Below are 20000 nucleotides of genomic sequence, written 5' to 3'. Positions count from 1 at the left end.
CCCAGAGACCTGAGGGCAGGGGAAGGAGAAGAAGACAGGAGAGGAGAAGGAAAGGCAGCGCACAGCAGAGGGAAAGCTGCTGGCCCCGGCGCAGGGCGAGCTCGGGCTGCCGGCCCCCCGCCCACCGGCTCGGCGCGTCCCGGCGGGAGCTGCTGCCGGCTCTCGCCACCGCACCGGCTGCCGCTCGGGAGCGCGACACTGGGAAGCCTGGGAGCCCCATGTGACCCAGGTCAGCTTCTCCCTCTGGAAGAGCAGCCTGTACAACAACAGGTGTTCATGTCGAGAGCTTTCCTCCGGTGGATCGCTTTATTGTGAGGTGCTATCACCAAACACTCGGAGAAAAACACACTTTGAGTCTGTGCTTAATGTCTGCTTCAAAAGGAAATGGCTGGCAATTTCTAATTAGCCAATTTATTACCGTCAGAGGAGGAACCTTTTTCTAACTTTCTTTTGATTAAAGTTTTTTTCACCCATGGATCTTTATACCCTTTGAAAGTTGTCTACAACTAAGTCACAGCAAAACTTCGCTGTAAATAGTGTCAAAGACATCTGTGCTTTGTGGAAACCTTTGCCTCTGGAGCCCAAAAAAGCAACTTCCTCTTTACGAACTCCCATACTAATTTAATGCTTAGATTTGCAAAATGTCAACAACACACTAGCGAAATAATTTTTAAATACTGCAGAAGAACATGTGGTAGAGCAACTCCAAAATAAAAGTTGCATCCTTAGATTTCTATATATAATATCAACTCCATTTCAAGCAACCCAGGGTTTAAATTCTAATTAGCGCGTGCTAAAATATTCCTCTATTTTGTTCTTATCTTGACAATAAATCTAACATTTCTACAAAAACAGACTTGGAGCTCTGCCTCATTTCATGTTATTTTCATTGAATGAGAAAAAGCTTAAAATATCTATGGAAACAAAGAAGCTGCCAAAAGCCCGAGCCAGGCAGACGTTACCAGTGCGGGAATTACGTGAGGCCCACTCTGTTCCCTCGTGAGGCCGCAGGAGCTTCGCTGCCGAAGCCGCTGGGACTACCTACAGCAGTGCTCAGCCCTTGCAGCAGTCCAGCCTGGAGGTCCATGGGCTTGGTCCCACTCCCCGGGCCACGATTAGGTCTGCGAGGGAGCTGCAGCCTTCTCAGGCTGACCGAACTCACTAGGGTGCCATGGAGTGTCTTCCTTTACGGACTGCCCTTCGGGATGCTTTAACGCACGAGCCGGGTACATACCAGAGTTTGGTGTGGTAGGGGAGTTTGTCTGGTTGTTCTGGACGGCCGCGGCCACGGCGTGTGCTGCGGTCACAGCCGTCTTTGCTGCGTAGAGATTGGCTTCTTCCTGGAACTTCCCAATGTTCTTCTTGTACCTGATTCTCTTATTGCCAAACCAGTTGGACACCTGCAGTGGAGAGAAGTGGGAAGGGTGAAGAGCTTGACCCGGCAAAGCATGATCACTTTGAGATGTCATGTTTGGTCCAGCAAATATACATGCCCCAACCCCTGACCCGTATCTGCCAGGTACTCCAGTTAACTAAGCAGTAATGAAGCATCAGTTAACTATTACTATGGGTACGAGCGAGATCTGGCTCTGCTTCTCTGTTGGCAAACTGATGCATGGGGGGTGACTCTTTGATGACGACACATATCCTGGAGCTTGCTGTAGGATTTAGTACAGCATTGTCTCCTACTACTATGAGCCATTTGTCAACGAAATCAGTGCAAGACCCCAGAAGCTGCTCAAGGGGGACCAAGGTCTGGCTCAGTGAGGGCAAGCGGGCAGTGAGAGCAATTGTTCTTTATTTTTGGGCTGGAACAACCTTGGCACCCACTCATAGAATCGTGTTTGGTTGGCTGAAAATGAAAGGAATCATATAAATCAATAATGGCTGAAAAGTCACTTTGTCATCTCCCTTTGAAGATACTGTAGTGAAGCCAAGATGGCTCACGGGGCACCGACTATTAACCCACGCAGAGGTCACGGCTGGAGCCGCTCAGAAAAGTTTGTACAATCTTTCTCAGTGGCTTTGTTTAACTTCAGCTGCTGTAATAGAGCTCCTGAATAACAAAACCAGTTTGCAACACAGACCACAGCCAAGGCTGCCATGACAAAAAGCCTCTGCAACAACACAGAGGTGAAGAGGGGGGAACCAGTAATAACACAAGTGGTTATCACCCAGCCGCCCGGTGTGGGGTGAGGCAGGGGCTGTGGTCCCACGGCTGCGCCCGGCCTTGCGCCGCAGCAGCTCTGCAGCACCTCTCACGCTCCTGTGCTCCACCACAGCACCCGGGAAGGCACCCACACCACAGCGCCCAGCACAGCACCCTGCTGCAGGCAGGAGACAAATCATGCTTTACTTTATGTAGCATAGCTTTTGTTTAAACACAATTAATGAAAAGCCTCTAGCTTTTAACGGTAATACAAAAGGTACCTTATACATTCTGTTCCCTAGATAATACTCCACCGTATTCTATATATTGCACTTAATATTACCTTGTCAGTCACAGAAGCAATAATACATTAATGAAACCTAGCAAATAATTATTGTGGACAATCAGATTATGCTTTATTAACAGTTTCATAATTGAGGAATCTCTGTACATCAACTGTATTGTCCACGGATGTGTGCGAGACCCCTCTGTTTATGCACGCCCCTGGACCAATCAAACAACAGCCATCACTAATAAAGGTTTATTTAATTCTCACAGTAAAATTTTAATATCACCAGCAGCCTGGGGAAGCCTCAACGAGTGGATTTGCTTGACATCAGATCGTTTCCATTCTGCTAGTCCCAATACTTCTTAATCTTTAATATCAAGGCAATTAAAATTAATGGCCACTCATCCAGAGCCACTGTGGGCAGTGTTTCCTTGACATCAATTGTTTGATGGGATTACCTAGAGGTTAAACTAACAAGCAAGGTTTAATTGGAAGCAATGAGAGGAGCAGCGATCGTACGTTATGTTTAACCCGCATACCACATCTAAATGAATATCCAGAAATGTTAAACTATTTCTGAGATTAAAGCGTGCGCCCTGCGCACCGGCAGAGCACGGCATCCAGGGCTGCCATGGCTGCCCAAGAAACCACAGCATCCCTCCGGGGTACGCAGTCGCCGCCTGGGTCCCTTTGCCTCCCGGCCGAAGGACTCTGCTCTCCCATGAAACACATCAGCGAGGGGCTGCAGCAGAGCGTGCCATGGCTGGGGGATGTGCAGGGACTCGGGCTGCAGCCAGGTGTGCACGGCCGACACGGGCAGCTGGACGCGTCCAGGACAGGGCCAGGGCACCACCGGAGCAGAGGCTGTGCCGGGCAGGATTTAGGCTGGATTTACCACCGTGGCATTTTTCCTGTGGGGCCGTGCTGGCTGCCTGCAGCTTCCCCAGCACACCTCGCCCTCGCTGCTGGCATTGTCCCCGTCCCAGTGGAGAGACAGGATGCTGGTCCTGGGCTGCCCCCCATCAGCGCCCGGACCAGGAGGTGCCGTGGCACCTTGGCTCCTCACCCAGCCCCATGCTCACCCCAAAAATGAAAGTTGTCTCCATCACAAGCTGCTTCACAACACATTTTTCATTAAAACAAACTATCTTTTCACATAAAAAAACAATGAACATCTTTCTCCTCCTGATCATTGAAGGCCAATTAATTAATTGGGCTTAATTGTATATTACATTTCAAACAATACTGTTGCACTTATTTATCATGTTAATTGCAATGTTAAATAAAAAGACAATAAATTATTACTTAAATCGTCAAGATGCCTAACGTGGGATTTGGGATGGCGCAGGCCTGCCTCGTCTCTCCGCACTGGGTGATTTCATGGGATAAATCAGTGCTCGTTCTGCAAAAGACGCAGCTGACACAAGCGCGTCACTGCTGAAATTAGTGAACTACATATTTATGGATCATGGAAATTTTTTCACTGTGTTTCCAAGGGTTTGTAGCACACAGTTTATGTTCCACACATAATCAAATGGCACAAAATAGAAAAGTTTCAAAATCAATGTGGCACAATTATGGTACATGATCTAAAACTAAGAATTCTACCTCCAGGAACTGTTTAAATAAGCAGGCATCTTTTTTTTTTTTTTTTCCCCTTGCTTCCCATATGAAGTCACGGGGTAAGAGTCTATATATCCATAGCTCCCCCTGCCAATCTGCTTACAGAAACAGAAGCAGCAGGGGCAGAAGTGTTGAAAAACAGCTTCTGCATTCTCACTTTAAAAGAATTTTAAATATGTTCCCTTGTCAACCACATTCTTCTTTTGTTTGAAGCAGTGAAAAATTTTATTGCTGTAATCCACTGACACACTTTCAGCAATGACTATGCCCTTTCTCCAGCCCACATGATAGACTGATAGTTGTTCCTGACACCCTGAGAGAGGCTCATCTGCAAAAGTATAAAACATCAGCCTCGCAGCCATGGTAAGGGGAGAACAGATGATACAGTTTATCTCCCTCGAACACGTGCTGATCGGGTAGCTCTAAATTACAGCTGACGATGTTCTCTGTTAAGAACATTTTTTCCCTTAGAATTACCTTTTCCGTACTCTTAAAAACGAAATTGTGTGAGGTGTTCATCTTAATAAATAGTTTTTCTTTATGCTTTTCTTGAAAAACCTTCTCTACATATTACTTTAAACACCGATATCAAAACTGAAACCATCTATCTCCCATCTGCAACTAAATGTTTCTGGGAGACAATTTTCTTTGCAGCTCAGTAAAGTGCTATGGCAGCAAGATTTCCAGTGAGCTGCTTAATCTGGGGGGAGGACGACCCAAACCACTCACTAATTAAGTGTTTGAGGGAGAAAACGTTCTGCCATGAATCTGCCCCCAGCATTTACAAGGCAGTGACAGTACAAGAAAGAAATACCTTGGATCATCGTTAGGAGAGGCTACAGGGGAAGCCGGGCTCAGCCAGGAAAAGGACAAAGCCTCTTCATCAAACATGAACCACAACCTCCAGGAGTTTGGAAAGCCATCCATTAACGTTCTCCCCCCCACCCCCCCTTTTTCCAGCTCTTTGCACCTCTGAGGAGTTTGTAGCACGGAAAGCAGATAGGGCAGTGCCAGGCACGGCGATGTCTGAGGGAATCCTGGTCGAGGCTGGAAACACGTGTGCTCGGAGATTTTTCACAGAAGCCCTGTGCGAGGTGTAGCTCAGTCACTCGCTTGGATGCCATTGCTTATCCCATGCGATGCTACTCCTGCCAGTATTTTAAATGACTGCTCAATTCACCCCCGATTTCTGGATTGCATCCTCTGACTTCTGCTGCCAACCACCACAGCAGTGCGCGCTGGGCTATTTTACAGTGCTTGCTCAGAGCTTTTCTGCTAGATAGCCTCAAAAATATACACATTTTTCAGTACAAAGAAAGACAACTCCAGCCCAGTTTGACCTAGTAAATACTAACTAACCCCACAGTCCCACCGTGTGGCCTTTGGAAGTGCCTTTGAAAATCAAAGATTAGGATATCCATGGTATTCCCGTTTTCTGTCTGTGACAGCAGATCTATCAGGAACTTAAGCAACCAGAGGATCACGGGCACTCCCTCTCTCACATACGTGCTCCCCTCCCATTAGATGACACGTTGCCCCATTTTCAGGCTTCCCCATCATCCGGAGGTTTTCCTAGCCATTTATAATATCTTGCAGGAGTGAAGTTCTGGCCGTGGCCCCAGACCTGCACCGCGGGCAGTTAGTGCCCCAGTTGTGTGGTCAGTGCTGCCCTTGCTCCAGGCGGGAAAACGTCACCCTGCAAAGCTCAGAGCTCAGGAGGCTGTACACAGTGCTACGGAAGACACAATGCAGCTATTCCCATCGCTCATGCAGACTTCTTAATGGATTCAAGAAACAACTAATTCATGCTCGTATCAAATATTAAAGAGACAAACCTATATTCACATCACAGGTTCACTGCTGCTGCTACATTTTTGGACCATCTGCCTGCCTTTTATGTCATTCTCCAGTATATACATTAAATCTTATCAAACAACCAATTAAGAAAGAAATCGGATCTATTAGCACTAGAAGCAATCAGTTATGGCTTCTCAAATGTTCCATCTCATTTCCTTCAGTCACTTCAGCCTTATCTAGATCTAGCTTTTTATCTGTCCACTCTGCGGGACCACTAACTCCTTCTCTGCCGGGCACAATTCTCTGTCCGCTGGGTGGACAGAAAACAGCTCTTCAGCAGGTGTGTTCTTCTCCCTACCATGTAATTGCTCCCAATTACACTTTGCCAGCAGAGCTGAAGAACTTTCAGTTTCTCCAAGTTGGTGTTGATGATGTTGCCTCCCCTAACTACACAGCAGGCCGCCTCAGGCCACGTCAGAAGATTTTGGGACACCACTTCCAAGAGGAATTGCTATAAACCACCTCGTGCCAAGAGGACTGAAACCAGCAACAAGATGTAGGGCTGCAGACCAAGTTGCCCAGGTACTCGTCTGCTCTCGGGCTGTTTGGACGGTTCCAGGCATCCACAGCAGCCCCAGGGACACGTGTGGGCACAGAAGAGCTGCCCAGCAGCCACCACGGCTGCCCCCATACCTGCTGGGGCTGCAGTCACTTGCGTGATGCAAACAGTGATGAAGAGCAATGTGAGAGGGGATGAGTTTGGTGCTGAATTTCCCGCAAAAGATTCCTGCTCATCACCACAGCCACTTGTAAGTGGACTGGAAGAAACTGTCCCCATGTCCAGCCCTTACCTTCCCCTGGCACGGGCACTTCCCACCCCGCTCAGAGCACAGTACGTGCCATATGCTGAGGAACGAGCAAGGAGAGCGCGAGGTGCACACACAGGTCTCCGCTGGCCTCTCATGTCATAGGGCAGTTTGCTAGGGTATGTACTAAGGGTGCATCCAACGTCAATTAAGTAGTATCAAATTTGGGGGAGCTGGGCAGCCTTTCATTTGGAAGTCTTCAATAAAGTGCCTGAATTTTTCATGCATTCAAGGGAGACCTATAAAGTAAATCTCAACTCGGGTCTTAATTATAAAGCTAAAGGTTGCATTGCTAATAATGCCAATACTGCAGCCTGCAATCATTAATAGTTAACACATTCGCCGCAGGCATTGTTCCTCTAAAGGACCTGAAATATTGATAAGTGGAGCTGATGGAGCTGGGAGGAGGAGATGGCACACCGGTCCTCGCAACGGGGTGGCTGGAGAACTTGGGAACTGCTGGTGAGCCTTCTCTGCCACCCAAGTACAAACTTTCCCAAGCTGTATGAGCCGTATTTGCTGCGGGAATAATCTTGGCTTTCTATCAAATGCACAGGCCACAAGAAATGCAAAGTGTTATTTTGCTTTTTACGTTATCTGGTGAAGGAAAGGTGAAGGAAAGCTCAATGGAGCGGTGTCATCGGCCTGAACATCGCTGCGAGACACCAGGCCAGAGCTGTAAGTATACTTTGGCCTATAGAGAAAGCAGCCGTAGCCAACAAGAGTGCGCATTTCTGATTAGGGATATGCTGGTTTCGTGCATTAACTTCACAGTAACATCTGTTATATGTGATAAAAGGAGCAAATCTGCCTAATACTTTTTTGCTACAGAGAAACCACTTGTGCCACTTCAGTGTATCAAGAGGCTGAATTTCTGGCTGGCTTAGAAAAACAACTTCAAGCAATCAAAGAAATTCTGATCTATAGAGATAGATTATATGTTTGTCAATAAACTGGCCTTCCCCCAAAATTATGGTAAGTTGTAACGAGTTCATAACAGACAGTAAGGCTCAGCAAGGAACCTTACTGACTGTGCAGAGAGAAATCTGACGTAAGGCAGGGCGATAACCTCATGGCCTTTTATTTCTATCTGCATCTTTGTACACACGCTCTTTTTACCCCAGCACAGCCCCAGCCACCCGCAGGCACGCTGCCCTTCCCGGGGAGCTTAGTCATGTTCCGTCAGCCTGCTGACTTCAGCGTGGTCAATAATGCAGATTTGAAGGGATTACAAAGGTGCATTGGGCAGAGACCTCCTCCGTGTCGCACACCTCCATTGGAAGCACACCCCAGAGCCCGGAGGGAGACGGCAGTTTTGCAGGGGGAGCGGGGAGGTCGACACCCTGCCCGGGGAGCAGAGGGACGGGGGCCGGGACACTGCTTACCTGCGATACTGTGATGCTGCATTTCTTTGCCAGCTCTTCTTTGGCTTCTTCACTGGGGTAGGGGTTACTGAGGTGGGAGTAAAAATACTCATTCAAGATTTCTGTGGCTTGTTTACTGAAGTTACGCCTTTTCCGTCTGAAACAAGAAAAGAAAACCACGGCTGTTCTTCCAGATGCAAACAGGACACCAGCAGGGTCAGCTGGGCTGCAAGTGACCCTTGTTTCACATGTCCGTGCCACAGCACACAGTGACACAACAGCAGCATCTCGATACTGCGATGCCTTTGGGGCAGCCCTCCAGCAGGGCTCTGGGCATCATGCAGAGGGGGCAGTGGGCTGTGACACCCCCATCTGGCCACAAAGGGATCTGCCTCCTCATGGGGGTTCAACCCATGGGTGCACAGACCATGTTGTGTGCCATAGCAGAAAATATGATGAAGCAAAAGGAGAGGCAGGGCACAGAGCAAGGCAGCCCACCTGCGGCAGCCCCACACCCCAGTGCACACCCCAGCCCGAACCTCCCGGCTGTTAAATTGCTCGGAGGTGAGAGCAGCCTAACGAACCCCTCTCTTCAGCAGCAGGTCAGCTGGGGCTGCTGCACAGGTGTCTGGGCTGAGCACAGGGCAGGAGGACGGGCGGCCTCACTGCCGTGTCCTCACATAGCACTCACTGTGCTAATTGGCTTCCGAGAGCAAGTGGCTCTCAGGGCTTTGCGAGGGAGTCCCATCTGTACACCCTCCTGCCGAGGGCCGCGCAGGGCCCAGGCTCTCACGCCGTGTGGGACAGGTACCGAGGTGTGCAGCCCCACAGCCTTACTGGAAAGTGAAGCCTTTCCTGAGCGTGCTGCCCAGCACGACCTCCAGCCAGCCCAGCAGCGAGGCAGCGCCGGCCGGGAGCAGCGCAGCCCCTGCGGCATGGCCGGCAGCCGGCCCGCTGCTGCGCTCTTGCCGTACAGGTTACGGCGGCAGCATGTGCACAGCTGCGGTGCCTTCCCTCCGAGCCCATGTTTGCCGCGCTCCTTCTCCCCAGAACATCCTCTCCAAAGCACCAGTTAAACAGTTCCTTCGGAGCTCCCTTCCCCTCAGGGCTGGTTGCAATCAAACTGCCTGTGCCCGAGGCCAGCAGGCAGCCGAGCGGCAATCCCCAGTGCTCTCTTCCAGCAGTATCACGATGCTGCTAACTACGCTGTATCCTGGAGCAGGCAGACTCTCTCCCTAGAGCTATGTTTATCTCATTACTGTGCTTCCGCTCATTTTGCCTTATTTACCTTCCTCCTTTTTAAAGAAATCACTTTAAAACGTGCATCTGCAAGCTTTACCTTTTGCAGTTACTGGAGCTCTCCATAGACATTTCCTCCAACTGTTTGTAATTACCCTAATTTGCCACACCTGCCAGTGACCTCCTTGTTAATAAAATTATTTTGCTCTTGTTTAGCTCCTCACAGCTTTCAGGTGTGAAGCAGGAGCTGGCTGCCGAAGGGAGGCTCTGCATGGCGCCTGCTGCTCCTCCCCGCTCTGACGGGCTCAGCTCCTGCTCCGCTGGCGGCCAGCGGCCCGCGTCCTGCTCGGTGGAGGGGAGCCCTGCGGAAGGGATGGGGCTGGGGATGCATGTCCCACCCCATCAGGGCTTTCAAACAAATCTGGCCGCCCCTATAAACCTTTCCTAATCCCCGCCTGCCTGCAGAAAGCGCAGCCTCTGTTGGAGGCCGGTGGGCTGCAGGGATGGGCGCTGAGTTCCAGCAGTGACAGGGGTGTCTGGGGGATGCGTGTGCTGGCTGTGAGCGGTTCGGAAGGTGCTGCCTTCTCCCACACCCCAGTCAGGCGACAGCTTGTTGGGAGATAGGCCAGCAGATCCGGTTTTCGGAAGCATCATCGCCCTTCTTACCTCAGGCGCCTGCAGCTGCTAACCCAGCGCCAGCCACAGCCCGTGGGCACGTCCCTCCCAGAGAACTTGGCTCTTCCATTACGGGGTCAGCGTTTTGCAAGGCTGGCCTTATGCTGTGAGACATCGGTACCGGCAGCCATTTAAATAACTGCCGGGGTGACAAAACAGCCTTCTGCACAAATCCTACGTGACTCCCACACAAGCAGGGTAAACCAGCAATCATCGGGTAAACAAGCCCCAGTCTTTGCACTACCATATGTAGAAAAGACACCGGTGTTTATGAAAGCTCTCTGAAGGAAACCTCCTTTCACAGCACCCCTCTGGGTGAAGGACAAGGGCCCGGGCTCTCCCAGGGGCAGAGCAGCCTGTCCCCGCGGGTCCCTGCCCAGGTGGGGACGCAGCTCCCAGCAGGGCCAGGCTCTCTGGGCTGCACAGCAACTGCCCCTTCCCTCCGCAAAAGGGCTGGGGACACTTGCCCCTGCCTTACCTGGCATCGAGGAACCTTGATCTTAAAATCATTACTGCTTCACAAGTACTTTGTTTGAGTTGCATCTGGATGGAGCTGAACTTTCGATGAATGATGCCCACCATCCTTTCAATCTCCTTGGGAGAAATGGGACGTGTCCGGCTCTGTTCTCTGAGAAGGTTCATCACATGTGTGGTAAACTCATTACACGCCTGCGGAGGAAGGAGAGGCTTAGAAATTGTTTTGTGCCATCCCACAAGGACAGAAGCTCCAGCCTGGCTGCAGGGGGGAAGGCAGTGCCAGGGGGCTGGGGGACCCTCGCACTGCCCCATCCCCTCCACACGCGCATGGCTGCGAGACCCAGGACTGTCCTGCGGCAGCCAGGGGAGCCAGGCAACCGTGGCACGGCTCCTTCCACGCTTATCCCTTCCAGAGCAGGCTTCATCCCTGTAGCCGAGCCGCGGTGGAGAGGAGAGGTGGGGATGGGGGCGTGTAACGGCTGCGGGCAGAAGGATGCGAGTGGGGACCAGCACATGCTCAGCAGCCGAGCGAGCACAACCTGGGAAGGGCGGCCCATCCTGCAACCCGCCGAGCCCCACACAGGCAGGGTTAACACCCGCAGCAGGGCAGGAGCTTGAGACCCTTCTGAGGTGCCACATGCGTCCCCGTAGAGGGTGGGTTTCAGCGAAGCCGTGCCCCAGCCTGGGCCGCGCCGCACTGCCGAGGCGCTGGGGGAGGGAAGGCGCAAGGAGCCATCAATTATCAGTCCTAGACTGTGCAGGCAAACAGACACAATGATATAAACTTCTCCAGGCTGCATCATCAACAGACACCGCCTGATCCGAGCCTCCCCGTGACCCAGCGGCTGTCACGCTGCCATCCCGGCTTCCCCCACGCAGGCTGCAGACTGCCACGAACTCTGCTGATTTATGTCTCCCTTATCTCTTTCAAAAACAAACCCCGGGACTGCTGTTTGCGAGGCAGAGCTGCGTGGTGGCCACGGGGCTAATCCCTTCCCAGGGGCCAGCCTGGCATTCGAGCACCTTTCGGGCACTAACCTCCCCCTGTCCTGATGGAGCCCTGGGAAGAGGAGAGGGGCCGGGCGCTGCGCTGGGCTCTGCGGGCAGCGCAAGGGAAGCTGCTCCCCGCTCCCCGAGCCCTCACCAGCTGAAGGTGGACGCACGCACAGCTGATACGTCTGCAGGAGGTTGGCGCGTTGGCTGCGCGAGGGCCGGCCATCGCAACGCGCCGCTGGGCTGCGATCACGGCCAAATAAGGCCAAAGGATTTCACTCTTGTGCATCTAATGTAACGGGCGATGAGCACGATGCTCAGCAGCCAGTAAATCACATGGAGGAATCACTGCAAGTCTCTTGTCCAGAGCACATACGTTACGTATCTGTTTGAGTCTAGTTCCCCTTCTTCCTCTAAAGCCAGGGTGAAAAATATCTACGTAATCTCTCTGACAACTACATTTTCAGAGATTCTCCTGCATTTCAATGGATTGTGCGAGGCAAAGAGTTAAAAGTGAAAAGTTTATGCATCTAAAAACTCATAATTTCCTATAACATTTGCTGAACGTCTCACAACTTATTAAGTGAAGCCATCTATGAATGCAAATGCTGATTAGCAATTTGGCAATAGCCCAACATTCGCAGAATTCACATAGCTTTTCTTTAAACCAGTAGTTCATACATGATTAATTAGAACATCTCATTTATGTAGTGTGCACTTTAGCTCATTACTCTAAGTAAAATTCGTTAAGTATTTACATTTAGATAATTAAAATCTGGGTACACCCTTAAGAAAGATGCATACACTTCAGGCAAAGTGATTTTTTTTTCTTTACACTACTGAAAGTAAATTACAGGCTAATTTACATCCTTGCAGCACCCGTTTGGAGGCAGCGCTCCAGCGAGGCTCGGCGAGGCTGGGTGAGCCTCGGTGCAGGTGCCCGTCACCTGCCACCGCCATGGGTGCCGAGGTCACGGCGCCGCGGGGGCTGCGCCAGCTCACCACCGCTCCATGCCAGTGCAGATGCAACGGCTCCTCCCGCCAGCTGCCGCTCCCCGCCTTTCTCAAGACCTTCTGAGCTCCAGGTTAAGGAGTCCAGTACTCCTCATCCTCGCTTTCCATTTGCACACTTTCTTTCTTTCTGTTTTGACATTTCACCCGCTGTCCCCTCTCACCACGCCGAAGAGTCGGGCACACCGTCCTGAGCGCTCTGGCCACCCTCCTCTCCCCCAGGACCAGTTGTCCCAGGTGACCTGTTTCTCCTTCTTCCACCCCACAGCTTTGGCCCGTGTGAAGGCAGAGCCGGCACAGCAGCTCGCCTGCCCCGCGCAGGAGCGGGCTCCGAGCCCCCGGGGAAGCGCGGCACCCCCCGGCCTCGCTGCAGCGGGACCGCGTCCTTCCTGCACGTCATCTGCTGGGCTGCACGGACAACCCTAGCATGGAAAAGCCTGGGTTCAGCCACCCGCCCCACGGCAGAAGCACCAGCTTTGGCTCATGTGGTAAACGATGCCCAGAGTAGGTAACATAGCACCGAAATGCAGCAACTCCCTCCCTGAGACAAGAGAGCGGCTCTGACTGTCCTAAAGATACGGCTGAATCCAGGTATTTGGCACTGAAAGAACATTTCAGGCACACAGCTTGTCATGTGTCCCCTTGTTTGCAGATCTGGGGAATTAAATTTTAAAGTACAATAAAAATGGCAACTGGTGCATTAAAAATATTTTCAGATATGTCTTTTCTATAGGAAATATTTTTCCACGAACACAGTACCAAAAATTGCATGTTTCAAAGCTAAAGTGAGTTTCTTGCTTTCAAGAAGCAAAAATCTTTCCCTGAATTTACTTGAGTTGCTTGATGAGACGCCATTTGGGCACAGCTACTGAGAGGGTTTGGGTTTAATTCACCTTCACCGGCACCTCCCATCTGCAGAGCGACTTCAGCGCAGCGAGTGGAAGTAAGCTCAGAAGACTCTGATGCTTTGTCTTGTTTTCTCTTGTTTATTTATAGTGTCCGAGCTACTTGATCCCTTTTCCAGTACTATTTTTCAGGCCTCTGCTTGGCGCCCAAGACATTATTAATAATGTCAGGTTATAAGTGATGGCCTTGTTAACCTGCTCAGAAACCTTGTAGGAGCGGGGACGCTCCTGCTAGCCTTAATACTTCATCAAGACTCCTCAGATGAGTGCAGGAAAAAGAGAGGAAATGGCCCAAAACAGTCTTCAGGGCCACGGCACCAGCCAGCGCTCCACGGGGCTGGCGGTGCCTTCCGCGCAGCCACACTTCACCTCCATTTGGGGTGAATTCAGAAGACATCTGAGAACTCAGGGAGCAGGTTCCCAGCTGCTCCAGGAGGCCTGGGACCCTTACAGTACTTTTGCCTACAGCAAAAAATGTATTTCAGTGTAATTATAGAAGATAGCTTTCAATATGTCATCTCTATTATAGCAGCTGTAAATTATGGAAGGAGCTGCCTGTGTACGGCCATTTCTCCCGGCGCACGGCGAGGGGAGAGCTGTGTGATGGCGTGACACACTTTCCATTTCTTTTTTTTTTTTCTTTTCCCGAGCGCATTCCCTTAACTGGCAACAAATGTCAGGATCAAACTCTGCCTGGAAAGCGTCTCCAGGAAGACGCTCTGGTTCTTGCTGCCGGCTGCAGCGGGGCGGCAGCAGCGCCTGCGCCAGGACAGACACAGCGGGAGCTGCTCCCCCTCCCTGGGCAGGTGCCCCGCGTGGGGCAGAGCTGCTCCCCGGCTGCAGGAGGGCACCCGCCTCTCCGGAACCTGCAGCCGCGGGAGGCAGAGATGCAAAGTCCTGGCTGCTCTCGGCTGCGGAGACGGGCACTGCGCTGAGACAAACCGGCAGGAGACAGTTTGCTGCAAGGCTGGGGAAATTATCATATTTCTGTAGCGCAGACGTTGCTGGGTGTCAGGATCAACAAGGAAGCGTACATGTTTCAGATCAGCTCCACCTCTCTCTCCTTCTCCTAGCAGCACTTGAGCATCCTCCAAAGTTTCCCGTGGTGTGGACGGATGGCTGTGACATTTCAGCCGAAACCTTTGTAAATGGAGCTACAGGGCTAAAAATGCTACTGCTTCCCCCACATCATTAAACTTATTAGAGTCAAAGGACACTTGCCAGGAAAACGGCTGCAAGCACCGACCTGCAGTTGCTTTGGCCTCAGATCTGGCTCCAGCCCGTGTCCCCGTGGTTTTATACGACACTCCTGCAGGACAGCGCTCGTTAACCCGGCGGCCGTCCCCATCTCGGCACTGCGGGCTGCACACCGGGCTCCGCGGTGCCAGGAGGGCCTGAGGGCCCGCGCAGGACATTTGGGGTCCTTGGAGGGTGCAGTGAGGTTCGTTTGAGGGAGAAAAGGAGATTTGCACAAAGCCCCTGGCAGTTCTTTGCTCCATTATTTGTTCACCACTTGAAGAACGCGGTGAAAGCGGCGCCACAGAGCAGGCAGTGCCGCCGGCACCTGAACCACACCGGCCTCTGCAGCGGGATGCTGAGCGGACTGTGCCGGCGGGCGCCATCGCCCCACAGCTCCTCCCCGCGCCCCAGTGCCCCACACCCGCTCCCCACCTCCCCATCGCTTCTGCCCACGGCTGGCGCTCAGCCGGCGGTGCTCGGCCGGCACAGACCATGCCTTTGTTCCTGCTGGCAGAAAGAAGCAGAGCAAAGTAGCCAGAGACCTTTCAGAGGGTCTTCATGCATAAAAAAAGGAAACTAAAAAAAAGAGTTATCCCGGCAGCCGGGCCCCGCGTGACGCCGCTGAGGCAGGGAGGGGCGGCGTGCCAAGGCAGCGCACGGGGCTGGGGAAGGAGCCGGGCAGCACGGTGCACGCGTCTCCTCGCCCTCGTGGTTCCCAGTGGTTTTATCACTGCCTCCACGTCTCTTTTGTGGTTTTGGTCTGTACAGCCCGATGCTTTGCCGAGATGGGCTGGGGGCAAGTGCAGGACTTCCCCCACTCAGCTCAGGAAACCACTGGCTGATGAGGTTCGCTGAGCTGATTAGGCTCAGGGTTTACAAGCTTTATTAGGACACCTCTGGGAGAGGAAAATGAAGACATCGCTTGAGGCTTGCAAGGGGCAGGGGTCTCGTGCCAGTCTTCCCTCCCCCATCTCCTTTGATGCCATTATTCATTGCAAAACCAGAAAAGAGAGGAGGCAGAGCGATCTCTCCCGCGGATTACAGGGCAGCGGGGGCGGTGCAGCCCCCCATCCCGCGGGCAGGAGCCACGCTGTACCCAGCACCAGCCGGCAGCACACGGCAGCTCTTCCCAGTGCCACCGGCGTGGCGTATGTGGCGGGTCACCAGGTCCCAGCAGTGAATGTAAACCCATGGGTCTCTGCAGCACACTCTTCACTCCACAATAGACACCCAGCGCCGGTGTCTGCCTGAACCAGGATTTCCATATTTCCTATCCGTAGCAGCAGCCCCCGAAGCCCGGGCCGGGCGCTGTGCCGGCGCCTCGCCACCCGCTCCCCTGCAACCTGCGGCGGCCGGACCCGCCGTGCCTGAGCCCTGCACTGGAGCCCGTGGGCTGAGGGCGCCAGCACGGCCCTCGCCTACCTGCCACTCACCAGACCCAGCCTGCGACACTGCCGCATGGGGCACGAAAGCGGCACCGAGTGACAGACAACTCTGCTCCTCTCTCCCTCTCTGGGCTGGCTTGAAGGGGAGAAACACCGGCTTGGGTGTTGTATTTATGCAGTTACAGACAACAGAAAACACTCAGGCATGCAAGACATGCGTCCTGGGTCCAGCGAGCAACTCCTGGAAGCCCAACGGACTCCCATAGCACCACAGCTCTTTACGGGGAGAGAGGGGTGGGGAAGGGGAGGAAGGGACGTGGTCCAGAGCCTGGGCAGCGGCGGGCGCTGGCAAGCGGAGGTGCGGAGGAAGCAGCGTCAGGTACACGTACAACTGAGAGGCTGATGTCTGACCTGTTCATATTTCTCCAGCTCTGTGTGATAGATTTGTCTGATCTGGGTCAATTTGGCTCTGTAATCTGAGTGTTCAATAGAGTTATCTGAAGACCCTCCAGAGGCTGCTGCGGCTGCAGCTGCTGCCGCCGATCCCCCACCTTTCTCCGGACCTGAGACTCCTTCTGCCAGAAGCATATTGTCTAGTCTCATTAGCTGGGGATCGGGAGGGTCTTCCTCCTGGGCTCCTCGGATGCTCAAACCTTGGGCAGAAAAGAGAGAACAAGAGAAAACACAGTCAGTATTTCTTGCGTCTGCCCGGCCGCTGCCCGCTCGCTGCATGCCTGCAGAGCCCTCCTGCAGAGCCCTCCTGCCCACGGGGCCGCGGGGACCAGACCTGCCATGGCCCTTCCTCTCTCCCCGCAGTGGTCCCCGAACGGGCACCCCCGTGAACCGCAGCCCAGGCAGGTGCCGTGGGGTGACGGCAGCGCCGTAGGACCCTCTTGGTTCCCATACAGAGCAGGAATGCCTTCAGGAGGCTTTTAAAGCCTGCAGCATCTTTAAACACCTCATTGTAAGTATTATAGGAGTATTCGCGTGAGTACAGAGACATACGCCTTCCGGTTGTTCTCCAAGACAGAGCTAAATCTACGCAAGGCTGGCATTACCCCATATATTATATCACTTTGACGCAAGACCGTGTGGTAAAAGTAAGTGCATTATTTATTTGGAAAGAATTGATTTCCTTCTCATTTCCTTCCAAATGGATCTAAGCACCATGTTACTCTTACGGAGAGTTGTACCACTGGATTCCACCCCTCTCACAAGGTCCAGGCACTGGTTCAAAATGCCCGGGGAAAAAGCTGCCACTTAGTCCTCAACTACAGGAGACTTCAGGCAAAAAGCAGGGAGGTGCTGCGGCTCCCATGGGCACGCAGCGATTCCCACGCGCGCCCACAGCCTCTGGCTCCACACAGGTGGAGCTGAAATCTCATGTAGGAGGAGAGAAACGGAGGAGAGGGAACGGGGAGCATCGCCTCGGGAGTGGGGAGCGGGGTGCGGAGGCCCCGGCGGCCGCTGGCTCAGGGCAGCCCCGCTCCTCTGCGGGGCAGCACGTCTGCTCACAGGCTGAGGATGGACAAGAAGGAATTAAACCTCCCCTTGCCATGCAGGAATTTGGTTGCTATCACTACACTGGGATACTGAGTGTGTGTTTAAAATCGCCAGTGCTTTTGCACTGTATTATTGGGAACAACATTTTAAATCTAATTTTTGTTTTAAATCCAGAATTTCCAAAGCGATGCTCAGTCAGCAATCTCTTCTGCGTCCTATAGATCAAGGCTGACAATTTGTAAGTTTAATCAGGTCATGCAGGCACGGTGCCAAGCTGTTACCAACAGTGCCAAAAAGAAAGTTTAAAAATAATTACAGTAGTACAAAAATCACTAGAGCCGTGGCTTCTTGAATCAACACTTCCATTAGAGATGTAACGCAACCGTGTACATCCCAGCCCAATTAACCTCTTTAAATCTGTTTGAGAGCAGGTATTCGTGCTCTGGATAGAGCGGGTCCCGGGGGTCCGCCATTGGCACCCCACGTGTTCGCAGGGGCACACGTCTCTGCTCCTCGTGCGGTGCGGGCTCCGAATGGGCTGCGCCAGATGTGGCAGCACTGTCCACAGCTGCCACGCACACAGCTGGGCACCAGCAACGCCGCTTTCTGCGCTAGCCAGGAACAGCAGCCGCTCCCATACAAACAGATTTCACCCTCAGTGTCCTGAACCCCGCGCACAGCGGGAGGTGACCCCCTGACTGGCCAACCCTCCAGGCTCAAGAAAGCACAGCATTAATTTTGCTCTAAAATACACATTTTAAACCTGTCACTTCATTTAAAACTATAATTCCATATAATTTCATGGGAATAATAAAAATGTCTCATCCTCTCTTTAAATTATTCCTGTTGCCTGTTCAGAGGTCCACAGACGAGCACGGTTTGACAACACAACGCATTGTCCCGGCGTGTCCCTGGGCAGGCACTGGGGTGTTGGGGACAGCCCTGCCACGGCTCCGTCCTCGCGTGCTGCCGCCTCAGCACGTGGCCAGGCAGGGCGATGCCACACGCGGGGTCCCCGCGGCAGGAGGGGGATGGTCCCCGGCCGAGGGACCCCTGCGCCCACCCCAGCTGCGCGGAGCCGGCATGGCCGCGTCAGGAGCGGTGTCGCTGCCCCCCCGACTCACTGCCCTTGCTCTTGCACAACTCCTGCCCCGGTGCTGCTGATAGGGGGATGATTTTTCCGTATTGTTTTGGTGAGCCGTTGCTTCTGTTTATCTTATTCCTCCCCTGCTCTGGTGTCAGTTTGTTTAACAATGTTTTGGTTTTAATCCACTCCAGCTCCCATTCCCTTCTCAGAAATGATTTCTACTGTCGTTTCTTCTTTTTGCTTCTGGACCGTTTCTCAGACCATGTTTCCTGTGCTCTACTCCAGCTGGTTTTCCCCAGCTGCATTTCTGCTACGAAACCCATCCACCCTCCCAGCACCACAGCAGCAGCCCCACTCTCTCCCCCGACGCTGCGAGATGCCAGGCCAAAATCTGCAGCGGAATAATTTGGTACAATTGCTGTGATTTCTGCATCATTTACTTCCACGAACGGGCCAAAGATTAAAGGGCTTTGTCCAAAATGACACTATCCATCCAGACTTAAATTAATATTCAAAATCCCCAATCCTCCTTGTATAAATCTGACAAAGGACAGCAAGCGTTCCCCAAGGTTTAAATGCAAAAGCTGATGTCTGCATTGGAGACTGAAGGAGACGGTGAGAGGCCCTGAAGCACAAGAGGAAGAAATTCAGCAGATAAGGACAATGGCGAAGCCACTAAGGTGTCTTGCACACAACCCTAATGCGTATCTCCGCAGCCGGTGACAGAGGGCTTGGCATATTGTGTTCATCTTAATATTAAGTAACACTCCCGCGTGCAGAGCATCCAGTCCAGAGCGCGCGAGCCCGCAGAGAACCCACGGACAAAGGCATGACAAAGTGTGTGTGTGGATATAACATTTATTTTGCCCCTGAGTGAGACGCATCATTCATTCGAACGGCAAAGCCACAAGTTGATTAACTGATTCTAATAAGAATTAAGCTGTGTGTTAATTCCGATCCTTCCTTATGAACTATACGAAGCAGATCAGCACAACTAATAGTGTCTGGTGTCCCTGGGGGCGGGGGACAGTACAACTGATGAACTGCTCTGCGATCAGTGAAACGCGCAGCTCTTCGGCCAGTTGCAGCGGCTGCCTCGGCTGCGGGTCGAACGCTTCTAACGTGGTCCGAGAAGGAATCGGAGCATCTCGGGGGCTCCGCAGCAAGGAGGAACACTCTCGCTATCTGCTGGCAACACGTCCGCTCCTACCAGCACCTGCCTTTATAAATTACTCTTCGTTTGAATACTGTGATAATATATGTATTTTTTGACATATAAGCTCACACTCGGTGGCTATTGTTTCCCTTTTTTATTCCTCACTATATCAACCTATGAGTTTATTACTGTTTAGCTCACTGACCTTTCAATGCGTCGTGGAATTAAGGTGCAGAGCGGAC

The 20000-nt window shown here is 52.4% G+C and overlaps 1 protein-coding gene across 3 annotated transcripts in view; it reads right to left on the bottom strand.

Moving 5' to 3' along the window:
• The window catches only part of PBX3 (PBX homeobox 3), a 115409-nt gene that overhangs the window by 5592 nt on the left and 89817 nt on the right, over positions 1-20000 (bottom strand). For all 3 annotated transcript variants that reach the window (XM_082492690.1, XM_082492691.1, XM_082492689.1), the window contains 4 exons: positions 16424-16665; positions 10481-10671; positions 8110-8245; positions 1235-1400 (listed from right to left, as the gene is read on the bottom strand). In XM_082492690.1, coding sequence (XP_082348816.1) covers positions 1235-1400; positions 8110-8245; positions 10481-10671; positions 16424-16665 — 735 coding nt within the window. The remainder of the gene's footprint in view (positions 1-1234; positions 1401-8109; positions 8246-10480; positions 10672-16423; positions 16666-20000) is intronic.

Source organism: Vanellus vanellus (genome assembly GCF_965231255.1).
Source record: "Vanellus vanellus genome assembly, chromosome: 18".
In the NCBI taxonomy this organism is placed as follows: Eukaryota; Metazoa; Chordata; class Aves; order Charadriiformes; family Charadriidae; genus Vanellus; species Vanellus vanellus.
The sequence above is the reverse complement of the archived record's forward strand: the minus strand, read 5'-3'. Positions and strand labels throughout refer to the sequence as shown.